The 14,855-nt window shown below is 37.0% G+C and overlaps 1 protein-coding gene across 1 annotated transcript in view; it reads left to right on the forward strand.

Annotated features, from left to right (window-relative positions):
- The window catches only part of LOC113064655 (trichohyalin-like), a 70,765-nt gene extending 67,035 nt beyond the window's left edge, over positions 1–3,730 (forward strand). The window contains exon 6 of the mRNA XM_026235517.1: positions 1,363–3,730. Coding sequence (XP_026091302.1) covers positions 1,363–3,302 — 1,940 coding nt within the window. The 3' untranslated portion in view covers positions 3,303–3,730. The remainder of the gene's footprint in view (positions 1–1,362) is intronic.
- The last annotated feature ends 11,125 nt before the right edge of the window (positions 3,731–14,855 follow it).

Consider the following 14,855-nt stretch of genomic DNA (forward strand, 5'->3'; position numbering starts at 1 on the left):
ATATATAATCATCAGTCACACAAGCAGCATTTAGGAGTCTAGAAACGACAGATAAATAACTTTACACTTTACACTTTAACCAGAGACTTAAGTTGACTCTGGTTTAAGTTGAAGTTTTGTAAGTCACAAGTAAGTCTCTAGGCTTTGTATTCAAGTCTCAAGTCTTGTGTTCTGGTTAAATGTTGCAATGTGGTTAAAAACAAACTAAACACTTATGATATAGAGTTGAGGTCAGAATTATGAACCTCACTAGTAAATATGAGCAAGGAAGGCTGTGAAGATAAATCTGTAAATGTCTGTGTAGATTATCCTTTTGATCTTTCATCCCAGGGAATATTCAGGGTAAACAGTTATTTAAAGGGTTACTCCAGCCCAAAATGAAAATTTTGTCATTTATCTGGGTTATATGAAGCGATGGGAACACTTTTTGTAAGCAAATAAAACAAAAATAACTATGATGATACAGATGATAAAGAAAAGAACAGGATATGGTGATATGGAGAGACACAGAGGAGACCCATGATAAAGGAATTGTTGAATAAAGTTGTTATTTTTGTTTTCTTTGCTTACAAAAAGTGTTCCTGTTGCTTCAGATAACCCTGATTTGCAGGTCTGATAGCAGATGGAGTATTCTGATGACAACTTTAACACCGTTTATGCATGGCCGTAGCCAGGCTTTGCAAATTAGTGAGGTCCAGGGGGTTTCCATAATAACCCCCTTATTATAGAATTATGCTATAATAACCCCTATAAATACAACTAATTATATACTCTAACACTTGAAAAGAGACAGAAATGTAGGTGTTTTTGGAGGGATGTTCATTTTTAAATCATATCCTATTAATTGAATCAAATTTTGTTAATACTATATTTTTGGTGCGGATAATTTTATCAGTTGTTTATTATTCATGCAAACATACATATTGACAAACATACATGTGTCGTACACATTTTGAAGTGATCGACCGGGGTTCGAATCTGCTTTTTTCCCCCTCCATTTTCAAATCTCATCAGAAAAGCATTTTATTTTATGAGGAGTTTATCAGATAACAAATTTTATTTTTGAACATGAAAAATTTAACAAGGTCCGGACCTCGGTGAGCTCATAGCTGGGTACAGCCATGCTTTTATGGACCTTGACACTGTTATTTACTTGGCCGTTTATGGGACAGTCACAGGCATCCAGGTTTTCATCCAAACTATCTTAAATTGTGTTCCGAAGATAAACAAAGCTTTTACGGGTTTGGAACTACATGGTGGTCAGACATTAATGACAAAATTATCATTTTGGGGTGTTTGAGTTTAACACTTTTTCTTTAGGGTCAGTTGTTAATCGATAAACTCTATTATTGTCATTTTTAGATCATGAACATTCATCATCAGATGCAGGATGTTTGAGAATCTTGCTGTTTGGGAGGACAGGAAGTGGAAAATTTGCCACAGGAAACACTATCCTTGGAAACAATGTGTTTCACAGTGAAGCCAGTTCACATTTGGTGACCACTACTTGCACAAAGGTAACTGGTGAAGTTGATGGTCGATCAGTAGCTGTTATTGATACTCCAGGACTCTTTGACCCCTCACTGACAAAAGAACAAGTGCAGAAAGAAATAATGAACTGTATTTCACTGTCAGCTCCTGGACCTCATGTGTTTATTATTGTGTTGAAATACGGAAGGTGGTTAACAATCACTCGAGAGGAGATACACACTTTAGACATGATCAAGATGATCTTTGGTCCAAAAGCAGCAGATTTCTGCATTGTTCTCTTCACTAGAGGAGATAATCTGGCAGGTCAATCAATAGAACAATATGTAGAGAAAAGTAAAGATGCTGAACTCAAGAAACTGATCAATGATTGTGGAAACAGATTCCTGGCTTTCAACAACACAGAAACACAAGATCAGACACAAGTCACTCATCTGTTCAATATGATAGAAGAGATGAAGAAATCTAATCAGGGCCGATATTTCACTAATGAGATGTTTAAGGAGGCAGCGATCTCCATTGAACAGAGGATGAAAAAGATAGAAGAGAAAGAAAGGAAAAATCAGACTCAAGTTGAAGAATTAAAAGCCAAATATGATGTGCAATTTAAAACCATGAGAACAAGACTGGAGAAGAAGAAACAAAAGATAGATGAGGAAAGAGAGAGACTGAGGAAAAAGTTCACAGAACAAGAGGAAACACTCAGAAGAGAATTTGAGGAGAAAGAAGAATCAGATCAGAAGAAACAAGAGACCGAGGATCAGAGACGATCGGAAGAAGAGAAACAGACAAGAGATGAATATAAACAAAGAATAGAGGAGATGAAGAGAGAGAACGAAGAACAGATAATACAGTATGAAGAAGAGATAAAAGAAAAAGAAGAAGAAGAGAGAAAGATAGAGGAAGAATATAAACGAGATCAAGAAAATATGAAAACTGATCATGAACAAATCATGACAGAGTTAAGAAAAGAACAGGAAAAGGAAATAAAAGAGAGAGATTCAGAGGAACAAATGATGAAGAAACAAGAAGAGAAAGAGAGAGAAGAATGGATGACAAGAATAAAAGAGGCTGATAATGACAAAGAGACTCAAGAGGAAATTAAACGACAGATGAGAAAATGGGAGGAAGAGAAGAAACAACAGATGAGAGAACGAGAGGAAGAGGAAAGAGAGAGAAAAGAGAGACACAAGGAACAGCTGAGAGAAAAACAAGAAGAACTGGAGAACAAGAGAGAGAAATCTGAAAGAGAGAGAGAAGAAGAAAAACAGATGATAGAAAAGGAGAGAGAGAGACAGAAAACAGAGAGAGAAAAAAGGAAGAGAGAATATGATGAAATGATAAATGAAATGGAAAGACATTATGAGCAGCTGGAGCAAGAGAGAAAAGAAGAGTGGAAGAGAAGAAAACAAAAGGATGAAGAAAGACGAGTAGAGAAGAGAAATAGATGGGAGAATATGATGGAAGATCTGAAACAAGAGCAAGAAGAGGAGATCAAGAGAAGAGAGAGAGAGGAGAGAGAAAGAACAGACAGAGAAGAAAAAGAGTGTGATGAAATGAAACAGAAACATGAAGAAGAAATAGAGAAGATGAAGAAGAAACATCAAGATGAATCCAGAAAACAAAAAGAAGAACTGAATGATTTCAGAGAGAGAAAAGAGCAGCAGGTTCAGGAGCTCAAGGAGAGACTTGAAGAGTTTCAAAAACAACTAAATGAAGCGAAAAGGTTAAGAGAGGAGCTAGAAGATAAAGCCAATAAAGTGAAAAGGTTAGAAAAGGAGCTGAAAGATAAACGGTCATGTCATGTCATGTGAAGTATTTCTAAACATTACTGATGAGCCAAATAACCAACGCTGGTCTTCAGTTGTAAATGTGAAGGGTCCCACTTTATTTCTCTTTCTCTCTAGTGTAAGTGCGCTACTGTATCTGTATCTGTTCACATCTGCTCCTTACACTTAGGGTGCTTTCACACTTGGTTCACTTGCCTGGTTCGAACCCGAGTTTGATTGCTCCCTCTCCCCCTGCCCCCGCTGGACTGTGTTCATATTATAATAATTTAGGCTGAACCTCAGTTCACTTGCTTCATCAAGCCAGCAGCTGTTTACCCTTTTGCTTAGTAACGACGGAGAAGGAGAAGGCGGCTAATGCATAACATTACTCTCTGCACTTTTATATATTAACTAGGGCTGTCAAATGATTAAAAAATTTAATCAAATTAATCAGAATTTTCAGTGGATTAATCAGGATTAATCACTATTTGAATCACTACCTGAATCCTAACCATTTTTTTTCTGAAATGCATACCAAAAGATAAATAACAGGACACAGATACATAATTTTCATGTATTGATTCATCTGAATTTCTGAATTTCAAAGGTTTAACATTTACTTAGATCAAATTTACCTGAGCAGTATATCAAACCATGCCATTTAACTACAGATAGTGTAAGAGTTTTAGGTGAACCAGTGATTAAATATAGCCACATATCTATGAAATTATGGATAGAGAAACTCGAAAGAATGAACTCAGAAACACAAACATGCGCCCTCTGCACTCTGGGCACTCTTGTTTTTGGGAGGTGTTCATTTGCTCTGACACAATACTTTAGGATCAATATTTTCACGTTCTGAAGGCTTCAAGTGCCAGTAAAACCAAGTAAAAATGCATATGGTTTCCCAAACAGCTGTAATTTTACTCTGCATTGCATGTAGGATTTCTGCGCATGCGCAGTGTGAAACACAGGACGCTATAACAGGAAGAAGCTCCAGCGTATCAACCACCAAAACCGTCTCTGTTTATCGAGCTTGGCATGAATGTATTTGAGAGTAACTGGGGTAAAACCTTAAGCTTCTTCTGTGTTTTCATCGCGGCGCTCGGCGCTGTTTTTTACTATCTTGAGAATTCAGAGATCGACGAGACTTTCCTGACCTGAATAATTTGTCATACTGCGCATGCGTGAAAAATTTTGACGTAATATATGACAAACAACTAATTAACGTCGTTAACGCGCTATTTTTGACAGCCCTAATATTAACGTTTGTTTACAAACATTCTGTACATAACAGCACTTGTGTCTGTCTTACAAATGTACAGCAAATGCTCTAAAGAACACTGAAAGTGAACAGAAAGTGCTAGTGTGTAAACACCTTTAAACATCTGTCGGTCATACAGTGCTGCAAACACAGCGTCAAAACCCAGAAAACTATTTCACTGCTGGTTCCCTCTAGATTTTATATGGGCTTTTAAGTGAGTGAGTGAAGTGATATATACTCAGAATTTGTGCTCTGCATTTAACCCATCCGAAAATGCACACACACAGAGCAGTGAACACACACCCGGAGCAGTGGGCAGCCATTTATGCTGCAGCGCCCGGGGAGCAGTTGGGGGTTCGATGCATTGCTCATGGTATTGGAGGTGGAGAGAGAGCTGTTCATGCACTCCCCCCACCCACAATTCCGTCCGGCCCGAGACTAGAACTCACAACCCTTCGATTGGGAGTCCAACCCTCTAACCATTAGGCCACGACTTCCCAGCTTTTATATTAGGATTTTCGATTTGTGAGTGAAATAAGGTCTGTTGTAAACATAAAAGATCATTTTGCCTTTACAAAATTAACTGCACACACCGCATACATGATAAGTTTTTATTCAAAACATACAAACAGGATTACAAAAAAGTTGGGACACTGTACAAATTGTGAATAAAAACAGAATGCAATGATGTGGAAGTTTCCAATTTCAATATTTTATTCAGCATACAACATAGATGATATATCAAATGTTTAAACCCTTTAACTGCCCCACCAAGAAAAAAGCATTTGAAAAATTTTTTGTTTGCATTTCTTATCTCCTTATGCCATTAGTTACCACACTCAATATATTTTTTTTCAACACGTCCCATAATTTTTAAAATATCGGCCTCTACCAAATGGTTGATATGTCACTTTATGGCAAAAGTACCGGAATTCATACACATACTATGGAAATCAGAAAATATGAACTATAATGAATGATCAGAAAGTTATATTTCTCAGCAAATAGTACATTCTGACAGCAGAAAGGATTATCTGAAAACATTAGCTTAGCTTTTCTACGTTTACCATAAAGTGACAAATCAACCATTTGGTTGAGCAGGCAGTTAAAGGGTTAAACTGAGAAAAAATGTAAGGGAAAAATAGGTTGATTTTAAATTTCATGGCATCAACACATCTCAAAAAAGTTGGGACGAGGCCATGTTTACCGCTGTGTGCATCCCGTCTTCTTTTTATAACAGTCTTCAAACGTCTGGGGACTGAGGAGACAAGTGTCTCAAGTTTAGGAATAGGAATGTTGTCCCATTCTTGTCTAATACAGGCTTCTAGTTGCTCAACTGTCTTAGGTCTTCTTTGTCTTCCTCTTTATGATGCACCAAATGTTTTATGGGTGAAAGATCTGGACTGCAGGCTGGTCATTTCAGTACCCAGATCCTCCTCCTACACAGCCATGATGTTGTTATTGATGCAGTATATGGTCTGGCATTGTCTTGTTGGAAAATGCAAGGTCTTCCCTGAAAGAGACGACGTCTGGATTGGAACATATGTTGTTCTATTATAAAACCCCAGAGGAAAATCTGGAGGAACCAGCAGTGAACTAGTCTTGTGTGTTTGTAGAGCTCCTACAGTTTAGTGAGTGTAATTCCCTTTCATAAAGAAGAAAAATAGAAGCCACTGGCCTCATTAAACATCACTGTGCCATCAGATTAACTGTAAAACTGATAATTAAAAAAAAAAGTGAAGACCTTGACAAAGTGTTTGATTAGAGTTGGAACAACATGACGAAACAACATGAATTATAGCAGACATTAAACTACAAAAATACATAAAGAAGCAAACTCAATGAATGCAAGAAGAAAGAACTAAAGTAAGAAACTGAATATGCCTGATTCTGGGATTCATTTTATGTGTAATCTGACATTTCACAATTTAATTTTGTCAATATTTGATTCATTTATTATACATTTTAACCATGTGATCATTTATTATCAAATTACGTATATTCCTTGTTATTGATGTTTAGTCTTGTGATTGTGTCATTTCAATTGATATTTGAGAATGTCTCCATTTCAAGGTTTTTAATCTAGAACAATGTTGACAGGAAGATTTGAAGCATTCATTTTCCAGTATTTCTGATGTGGAGTCTCAATCTAACACTGATCACAATGATACTTTCTATAATGATAAATCATAACTAATAGTTTAGAGAGAGTTATAAAGGATGGTTTTATTTACTTTGGATGTTGTTTTCATTGTAACCTGATCATTTGAACATTATTCTGAAATTATTCTGTATTTTCACATATTCAGTTATATTCAATAAAGTTTCTCATTAACACAGATCTTGTTCTGCTGTCAGTCCTTCATTGATGAGATTCTCAACATTTTACACACCATTTAACAATATATTCTAAACAGTTATCATTTTGTTTGTAAAGAAATATTCACCACTAAAAGTGTTCATTACAAAACAAGCTGCTCCTACATGAGTGTGACGAAGAGGCTGAAGCGGTCGGATCCATTTGCAGTATTTTATTAACACAGGTAAGGGCAATCCAAGAATCGTAACTTAAACAGGCGTGGGTCAAAGGGCTGGCAGCTTAGGTTCACAAACGAGATTAGAGTCCAAGTCAAAATCACAAGAACAAACACGAGAAACAAGCTAGAGGCAGAGTTAGGGTAAATCAAGACTTCCCAAATGAACTATCAGCAGAGCAGTCCAGATAAAGGGGAGCTGAGGATACACAGGTGATAATAATGCAATGCTAAGGAGATTAATCAGGAGATAATGAGCAGGTGAGTAATAGGCAAAGCAGTCATAATACGCAGGAGAGAGGCGTTGTCGAGCGTTCCGTGACAATGAGCACCACCATCACAAATACTACATTTAACACTATATACTTTCTACATATTAGAAAAATTAAACTATGTAGAAAGTCATTTTTAACATAAATGAAACTCTACTAATCCCATAACTAAAGTTTTACAAACAAGGCTACCGATAGGCTACTTTAAAAATAAATCAAAAGTTTGACTTGAAAAAATGGTCTCTTTATTTTTCCTCACGGTTTACTTAATTCATAATACAGTCATGTGAAAAAAGTTAGGACACCCTATTAAATGCCATGATTTTCCTTATCAGGACATAATAAAACATTATCTGATCCTTGGCAGGTCCTAAAATTGGGAATATAAAACCCCAGATAAACAACAACAGCACATTACATATCACACCTTGTCATTATTAATTTAGTAAAAATACAGCCAAAGTGGAAAAGCCATGTGTGAAAGTTAGGACACCCTTACTGTTATCATAGGAATTAAGAGAGTAAGTGGTCAGGCACTGCTGATCACACCTTTGATTAACTGATCATCAGTAAGTGTGTGCAACTCTATAAAAGCAGATGTTTTGGCAGTTTGCTGGTCTGGGGCCTTCGAGTGTGTGTTAACACAAGACATCAGCAATGATCTTAGAGAAGCAATCGTTGCTGCCATCAGTCTGGGAAGAGTAATACAGCCATTTCAAACAATCTGAAGTCCATCATTCTACAGTGAGGATGATTATTTACAAGTGGAAGACATTCAAGACAGACACCAATCCTCCCAGTAGTAGACGTCCCAGCAAGATCAGACTGTATGTCAGACTCCTCAGCCCTCAGTTAAAATTGTACATAATAAGGTTCATGACAGTACAATTAGGAAACAAAAATGAGATAAGGATGGCATGTTTAGAAGGCTTGCCAGAAGAAAGCCTCTTCTATCTGAATATATAATGGCAGAAAGGTTTAGGTTTGCAAAGTTGCATCTGAACAAACCATGAGACTTTGAACAGATGAGACCAGAGTGAAGATGTTTAGTCATAATGCAAAGCAGCACATTTGATGAAAACCTAAAGAGCACATCAGCACACACCTCATAGCAGAAGTCACACATGCTGCTGCAGGGCTGATGATTTGGGGCTTGTTTTGAAGCCACAGGACCTGGGCACCTCACAGTCACTGAGTCCACCATGAACTCCTCTGTGTACCAAAGTATTCTAGAGTCAAATGTGAGGACATCTGTCCGACAGCTAAAGCTTGGCCAAAACTGGGTCATGGAGCAGGACAGTGATCCCAAACACAGACGCAAATCTAAAACACAATGGCTGAAAGAACAAAATCATGATGCTGCATCAGTCCAGTCAAAGTCCTCCAGAGGACTCCCGACCTCATCCTGACTGAAATGCTGTGTTGAGAGTTGTGCAGAAACAAATGCCCACAAACTTCAATAAACCTGAGCAACGCTGTGAAGAAGAGTGTGCCAAAATTCCTCTAGAACAATGAGAGAGATTGCTAAAGTCAATTTCTTGAAAATTATTACTTCCAGTTATTGATGCTAAAAGTTGATCTACAAGCAACTTAATCATAATTTGTACACACATGGCTTGTGGAAAATAATTGAAATTGTTGAATATCCAGGTGATAATATAGATACTCGATTTTCCGATCAATCCCCTGATGGACCAATTTCCAAAGGGAACAGAGACTGTGAAGCCTAAGGAGACTTTCATGGTTGTGATGCATTTCAGAGCGACTGAATGGTGACCAGTTGTAGAATGGGACAGGTGTGGGACACTGAGAACCACCTCAGACGAAGGGGTGTCAGAAGGGTAGTAAACTGAAAATTTATAAAAGGTTTGAACTTAGGATGTTTTGGGTTCATTCTGATGCCGTTGAATCCAAGGTACTACATGCACTTTGTCAATGCTGTGCTGCAATAAACATCTTCATCAACATCTTCAACTTCCTAATCACCTTTTCTTACATTGGCTAGTCAGCCAGGAGGAGTTAATTCCCCCCAAAAATTAGGCAAAAGGTAAGCGTTTTTTTTTTCCCATCTCTGTTGTTTTTGTCAGGGAAACCCCTCGTTTAAAAAAAATAAATCTAGAAAATAAAAATGTAACCCTCTGAGGTCTAAGGTTATTTTTGGGGCCTGGAGAAGTTTTGTCATGCCCTGACATTTGTGTTTTTTTCAGTTTCTTATAAACATCTAAATGGCTAAAGTCTAATCTCACTGTAATCAGCATAAGCTGGGCTATAATAATATGTGTGCAGCATGTATTTACGTGATTGTGTTTTTGAGAAAACAATGTTTATGCATGGTTAGTAAATAAACTACAAATTTAAATCACTTGAATAAGGCAATAAAACACATAAAGAACGTTGGTTTTCTTTCTGAATGATGTGAAAATCATCTTGTTTACTCATGCACAGAAAACAATATATTGATTTAAATGTGCTAAAATACTTTTTGTTTGTAAAAGTCATATGTGAGTAGGCGTCAACTATCATGAATATCATTGTGATTTACACCTGAGAAGACAAAGGCCTGCATAATGAGCTGCATAATGAGCCACTCAGTCATCTGTGTCTATCAAGATGAAACGGGCTGGATTCAGTTGCGGGTTTACCCTGAGCTTTATTGAAAGCAGATGAACAAGGCAGATGAGTATCGTTCCACAGTTTAGCTCGTTCGACAGCCGAATACCAGATATATGAGAGCTGGAATCTTCTTGGAGTACTGCATTCGTGAGAACAATAGACAGAGCAAAACAGCAAAAGACACTGGAGCCTGAAGACAAAACAAGACAAGACAAGGTGAGTACACAGACCAGCTCGAGTTATTGGTAAGAGTTACAACAGTCTGGCAACAAACAGAGAAACACAGGGAATTATAAAGGGAAAAAATAGAAGAACATTGAGAACAGGTGGCAAACAATTAAGGTTAACAACAGAGAAACAAGGAGGGCGGGGAAAACTCAAATCAAACAGGTAGACGCAGTGAGTTGTCAAACCATCCAAACACACCTTCTCAACCCCAAAAGTCAGGTGATTAGCCCCAAACCCTGACAGATTCACTGAGAGGGAAGAGTTACAAGAAAGAATTTGAGGACAAAATAAATGTATATAATTTTATGTTTGTAGTTTATTTAGAATATATTTAATTATTCCACAAAATAATTTAATATTCACTTGCAAGTGCAGTTAAACAATTTATTAGGAACAATCAAAGCTGACTTTCAAAGCTGAATTTTTTTAATCATAACTCCAGTCACACAATCCTTCAGAAATCCTTTTAATCTGATTTTCTACAAAAAAAAAAAAAAAAACATTTATTGTTATTATTATCATTATTATCATTAATGTTGAAAACAGCTGAGAATATTTTTTTCAGTTTTTTGGGGATAAATTAAAAGAACAGCATTGTTTTTTACATTTTTCAAAGTTACATTTATTTGTTACATTTATATTATTTACATCAAGCAATGAATTATATAGTGTATATTGTTATTGAAACTTCATGTCAAATTTACGATGTCAAAATCACTCCCATAAACACTGTATTATAAACATTTTTATTTATTTTTATATTTTTGTAATTTGCTGGAAAGGTAATACAATACAAATTTTACTGTTATACAAGTACATACATTAAATAAAATGAAAATGTTAAAAACTTGACCATTGAAACTGTTATCACAACAGTCTGTGAAAGGGTCCTGCGTTAATTTGCTCAACAGCTGTCATCACTCTATAGGGGTGGAGCTAGGTGGTTAACACTCAGAATCAGAATCAGAAAGAGAAGACCTTTATTGCCAAGTATGCTTGCACAGACTAGGAATTTGTTTTAGTGACATAAGCTTCCAGACAAAAACAGACAAAAAAACTAAAAGAAAAATTGCAAATAAGTAAATCAATCAATCAATCACCTTTATTTATATAGTGCTTTAAACAAAATACATTGCGTCAAAGCACTGAACAACATTCATTTGGAAAACAGTGTGTCAATAATGCAAAAAGTGTATAAACAATGTTCTATATGTGACCTAGGCTTGGTGGTTGTTATTAAATAGTCGACCAAATTGACTACGCCACCCACAAATTCTGGGACGTGGGACCCTAACAATGATCTAATCTCTTTTTTTGTTTTTCTTTGAATCACACAGGTGGTTCAAATAAATGAACTAGAAGCCAGAGTACAAAAAGGGTTGCTTTATTTTCTAGAATGAGCAAGATTGTATCTTCTCTTAAGACTAGAAGGGCTTGGTAAAACCATCCATAACACAAAAGAAACCAATAAAAAAATAAACTAATTACAACAATTAAACACCACTCTGAATGGATTCAAAGTAAACTAAATTAATTTTCAAAAGAAATAACACTCCAAACTAATTGAAATTTAACATAATACAATAAGAAAAACCAATCATTAAACTAATATTCACATTAATTAAACAGAGAAATCATACTTTAAACCAAAAGAAAACAAAAGAATGGCACTCAAAATAATGCCAAATCAACCTAGAATCATAAAATGGGAAATATACCACATGGGAGGAAGAAGAAAAAACAAACAAACCCCAAAGAGGTGATGTTAATTGAGCAAAACCCTCTACAAACCTTCTGTAGTATGATGCAAAACCCAAAAAGGAACGCAACTCCAAAAGATTACTGGGTCGCTTCCAGTTAACTACAGCGCTGATTTTCTCTGGGTCAGTGGACACTCCCTGGGAGGAAATTATGTGACCAAGATACTTAACCCTTTCTTGAAAAAATTAACATTTTTGGAACTTCAATTTCAGGTTATTTTGTTGAAGACACCCCAAAACCATCTCCAACCGTTGAAGATGTTGTTCAAAGGAACCAGAAAAAATGACTATGTCATCCAAATATAACAAAAGGGACTGCCCTTATGAAAAATAACCATGGTTTTATTATAGTAAAACTGTAGTAACCCATGGTTTTTTGGCGTATTGACTGCCATTTGTAAAACCACAGATTTACTACAAATACCATGGTTAAACTATGGTTAATATAGCAAAACCATGGTTAATTTGTGGTTACCATGGTTTAACTACAGTAACTATGGTTTTTTGGTTTTATTTGTAGTAAAACCATGGTTAATTTGCGTAAGGGTGGAACCGTTGATCACCAAAAATCCTTTGCATAAGCCTTTGGAAAGTACTGGGTGCATTGCACAAACCAAAATGCATTCTGTTGTATTCAAAAAGGCCAAAAGGAGTGCAGAAAGCAGTCTTCTCCTTGTCCCGTTCGATCACTGGGACTTAGTTGTACTCACTCGTCAAGTCAAGACTAGAGAACCACTTAGCACCAGTTAGCGCATCAAGTGATTCCTCAATCCTTGGAAGTGGGTAAGCATCCTTCCGTGTTTTTGCATTGAGTTGGCGGTAATCAACACAAAGACGGATACTCCCATCCTTTTTTTTGCACTTCACAATAGGTGATGAGTAGGGACTAGAACTAGGCCGAACTACACCCTGCTCAAGCAGCTCACTAATATGAGTTTTGACTTGCTCATACTGAGAGGGGGGCAACCGGCGATAACGCTGCCGAACAGGAGCATTGTCTAGCATTGGAATCTCATGTTGGACTAGGTGAGTACACCCCAAGTCACCCCCTTCTTTACTAAAGACAGAACTAAACCGGGTCAAAAGGAATTTTTGGCCTAAGCCATTGGTCCTTTTCTCCCAAGTTTACCACCGGAACATGAACTACGCCCTGCTCTACTGGTAATAAACACTTTGAGATAAGGATATTCGCAGGTAGTATACCGTCCTCCCCCATTGGAGGCTCCAAGAATACAGAAGTAATAACACGTGCCATACCTTGACAGCCACTTATAGGAACCCATTGTAGGGAACCCGCTGGCACACGTATAGCCGATCCTGCCCTTACAACTGCCTTCCCTAAGAACCCAGACTCAGCAGTAAGAGCTAAACTTTGGCACTCCAAAAGGGTCTGCTTCCACTCCTTCCCGGCTTGCTTAACTGCGGGGGAGGAAAATAAACGCTCTTTGTGTTGACAAAAAAGCTCTTGATAACAACAATTCAAAACATTCATGCCCAAGAGACCTGGGACTTCAAGCTTTTGTTGCCGTATAAGAGGATCTAGTGGATCTCTCATAATTAGTATCCCCATTTTAGGAAGAATTCTACCCAAAACCTCGACTTCCAGCTCCAAGTAGCCACAATAGGGAATGTCCAGCCCATTTGCAGCCTTTATCTGCAACCAGCTACAAGGTTTCAAACATTCCCATTATATGCAGTGGAAATTCAGACTAAAAGAAGCTTTCTGTGACCATTGACACCATAGACCCCGTGTCCAGTAAGCAGGGAGTTTTCACCCCCCCAAAACAAACTTCCACTATAGGGCACTGCCCAATAAGTTGGACCCAATCTTACCCCTTTAGAGCCAGAAGAACCCCCCTCTGACCCCACAAAATACACACTCTAGAACAATACAACCATTTGCACTAAGGCTTCTTTAATGTATGAGACCCTGCTGACTACGGCAAATGTGACCTAGGCTTGGTGGTTGTTATTAAATAGTCGACCAAATTGACTACGCCACCCACAAATTCTGGGACGTGGGACCCTAACAATGATCTAATCTCTTTTTGTTTGTTTTTCTTTGAATCACACAGGTGGTTCAAATAAATGAACTAGAAGCCAGAGTACAAAAAGGGTTGCTTTATTTTCTAGAATGAGCAAGATTGTATCTTCTCTTAAGACTAGAAGGGCTTGGTAAAACCATCCATAACACAAAAGAAACCAATATAAAAATAGACTAATTACAATAATTAAACACCACTCTGAATGGATTTAAAGTAAACTAAATAAATTTCCAAAAGAAATAACACTCCAAACAAATCGAAATCTAACATAATACAATTAGAGAAACCAATCATTAAACTAACATTCACATTAATTAAACAGAGAAATCATACTTTAAACCAAAAGAAAACTCAAAATAACGCCAAATCAACCTAGAATCATAAAATGGGAAATATACCACATGGGAGGAAGAAGAAAAAAAAACAAAAAACAAAAGTCAAACCCAATCAAAAAAATAAAAAATAAAATAAAAAATCAAACCCAAAGAAAAATCAAACAGAATCAAACCATTATACGTAAAACACACAATCAAACAAGACCTCCCAATACAACACTATAACATTTAAATAAGACAGGCAGATCCCGCAAAATGAATGCCACAAATCAAAAAAACAAAACAACCAAATCCCAAGTTCGGTGGAAAAAAAAACGATGGCCACTTGCCAAAGAAGGTTTTGACATCGTCCAGTGGCCGTAACAAAGCGCAAAATGACAAGCGCACTCTGCTCTCACCTCGATTATTAAAACCGGAACAATCCTAAAACACATTTATCCGAATTATCGGACACAATGGGTCAAGCTGTTCTTTCAATGCACCAGCAGAGGAAGAAACACAAACTCGCTCACCAAGCGTAGAACGAGAGCAAAACACTGTTTCCTTG

The sequence above is a fragment of the Carassius auratus genome, chromosome 47 (genome assembly GCF_003368295.1).
Source record: "Carassius auratus strain Wakin chromosome 47, ASM336829v1, whole genome shotgun sequence".
Taxonomy (NCBI): Eukaryota; Metazoa; Chordata; class Actinopteri; order Cypriniformes; family Cyprinidae; genus Carassius; species Carassius auratus.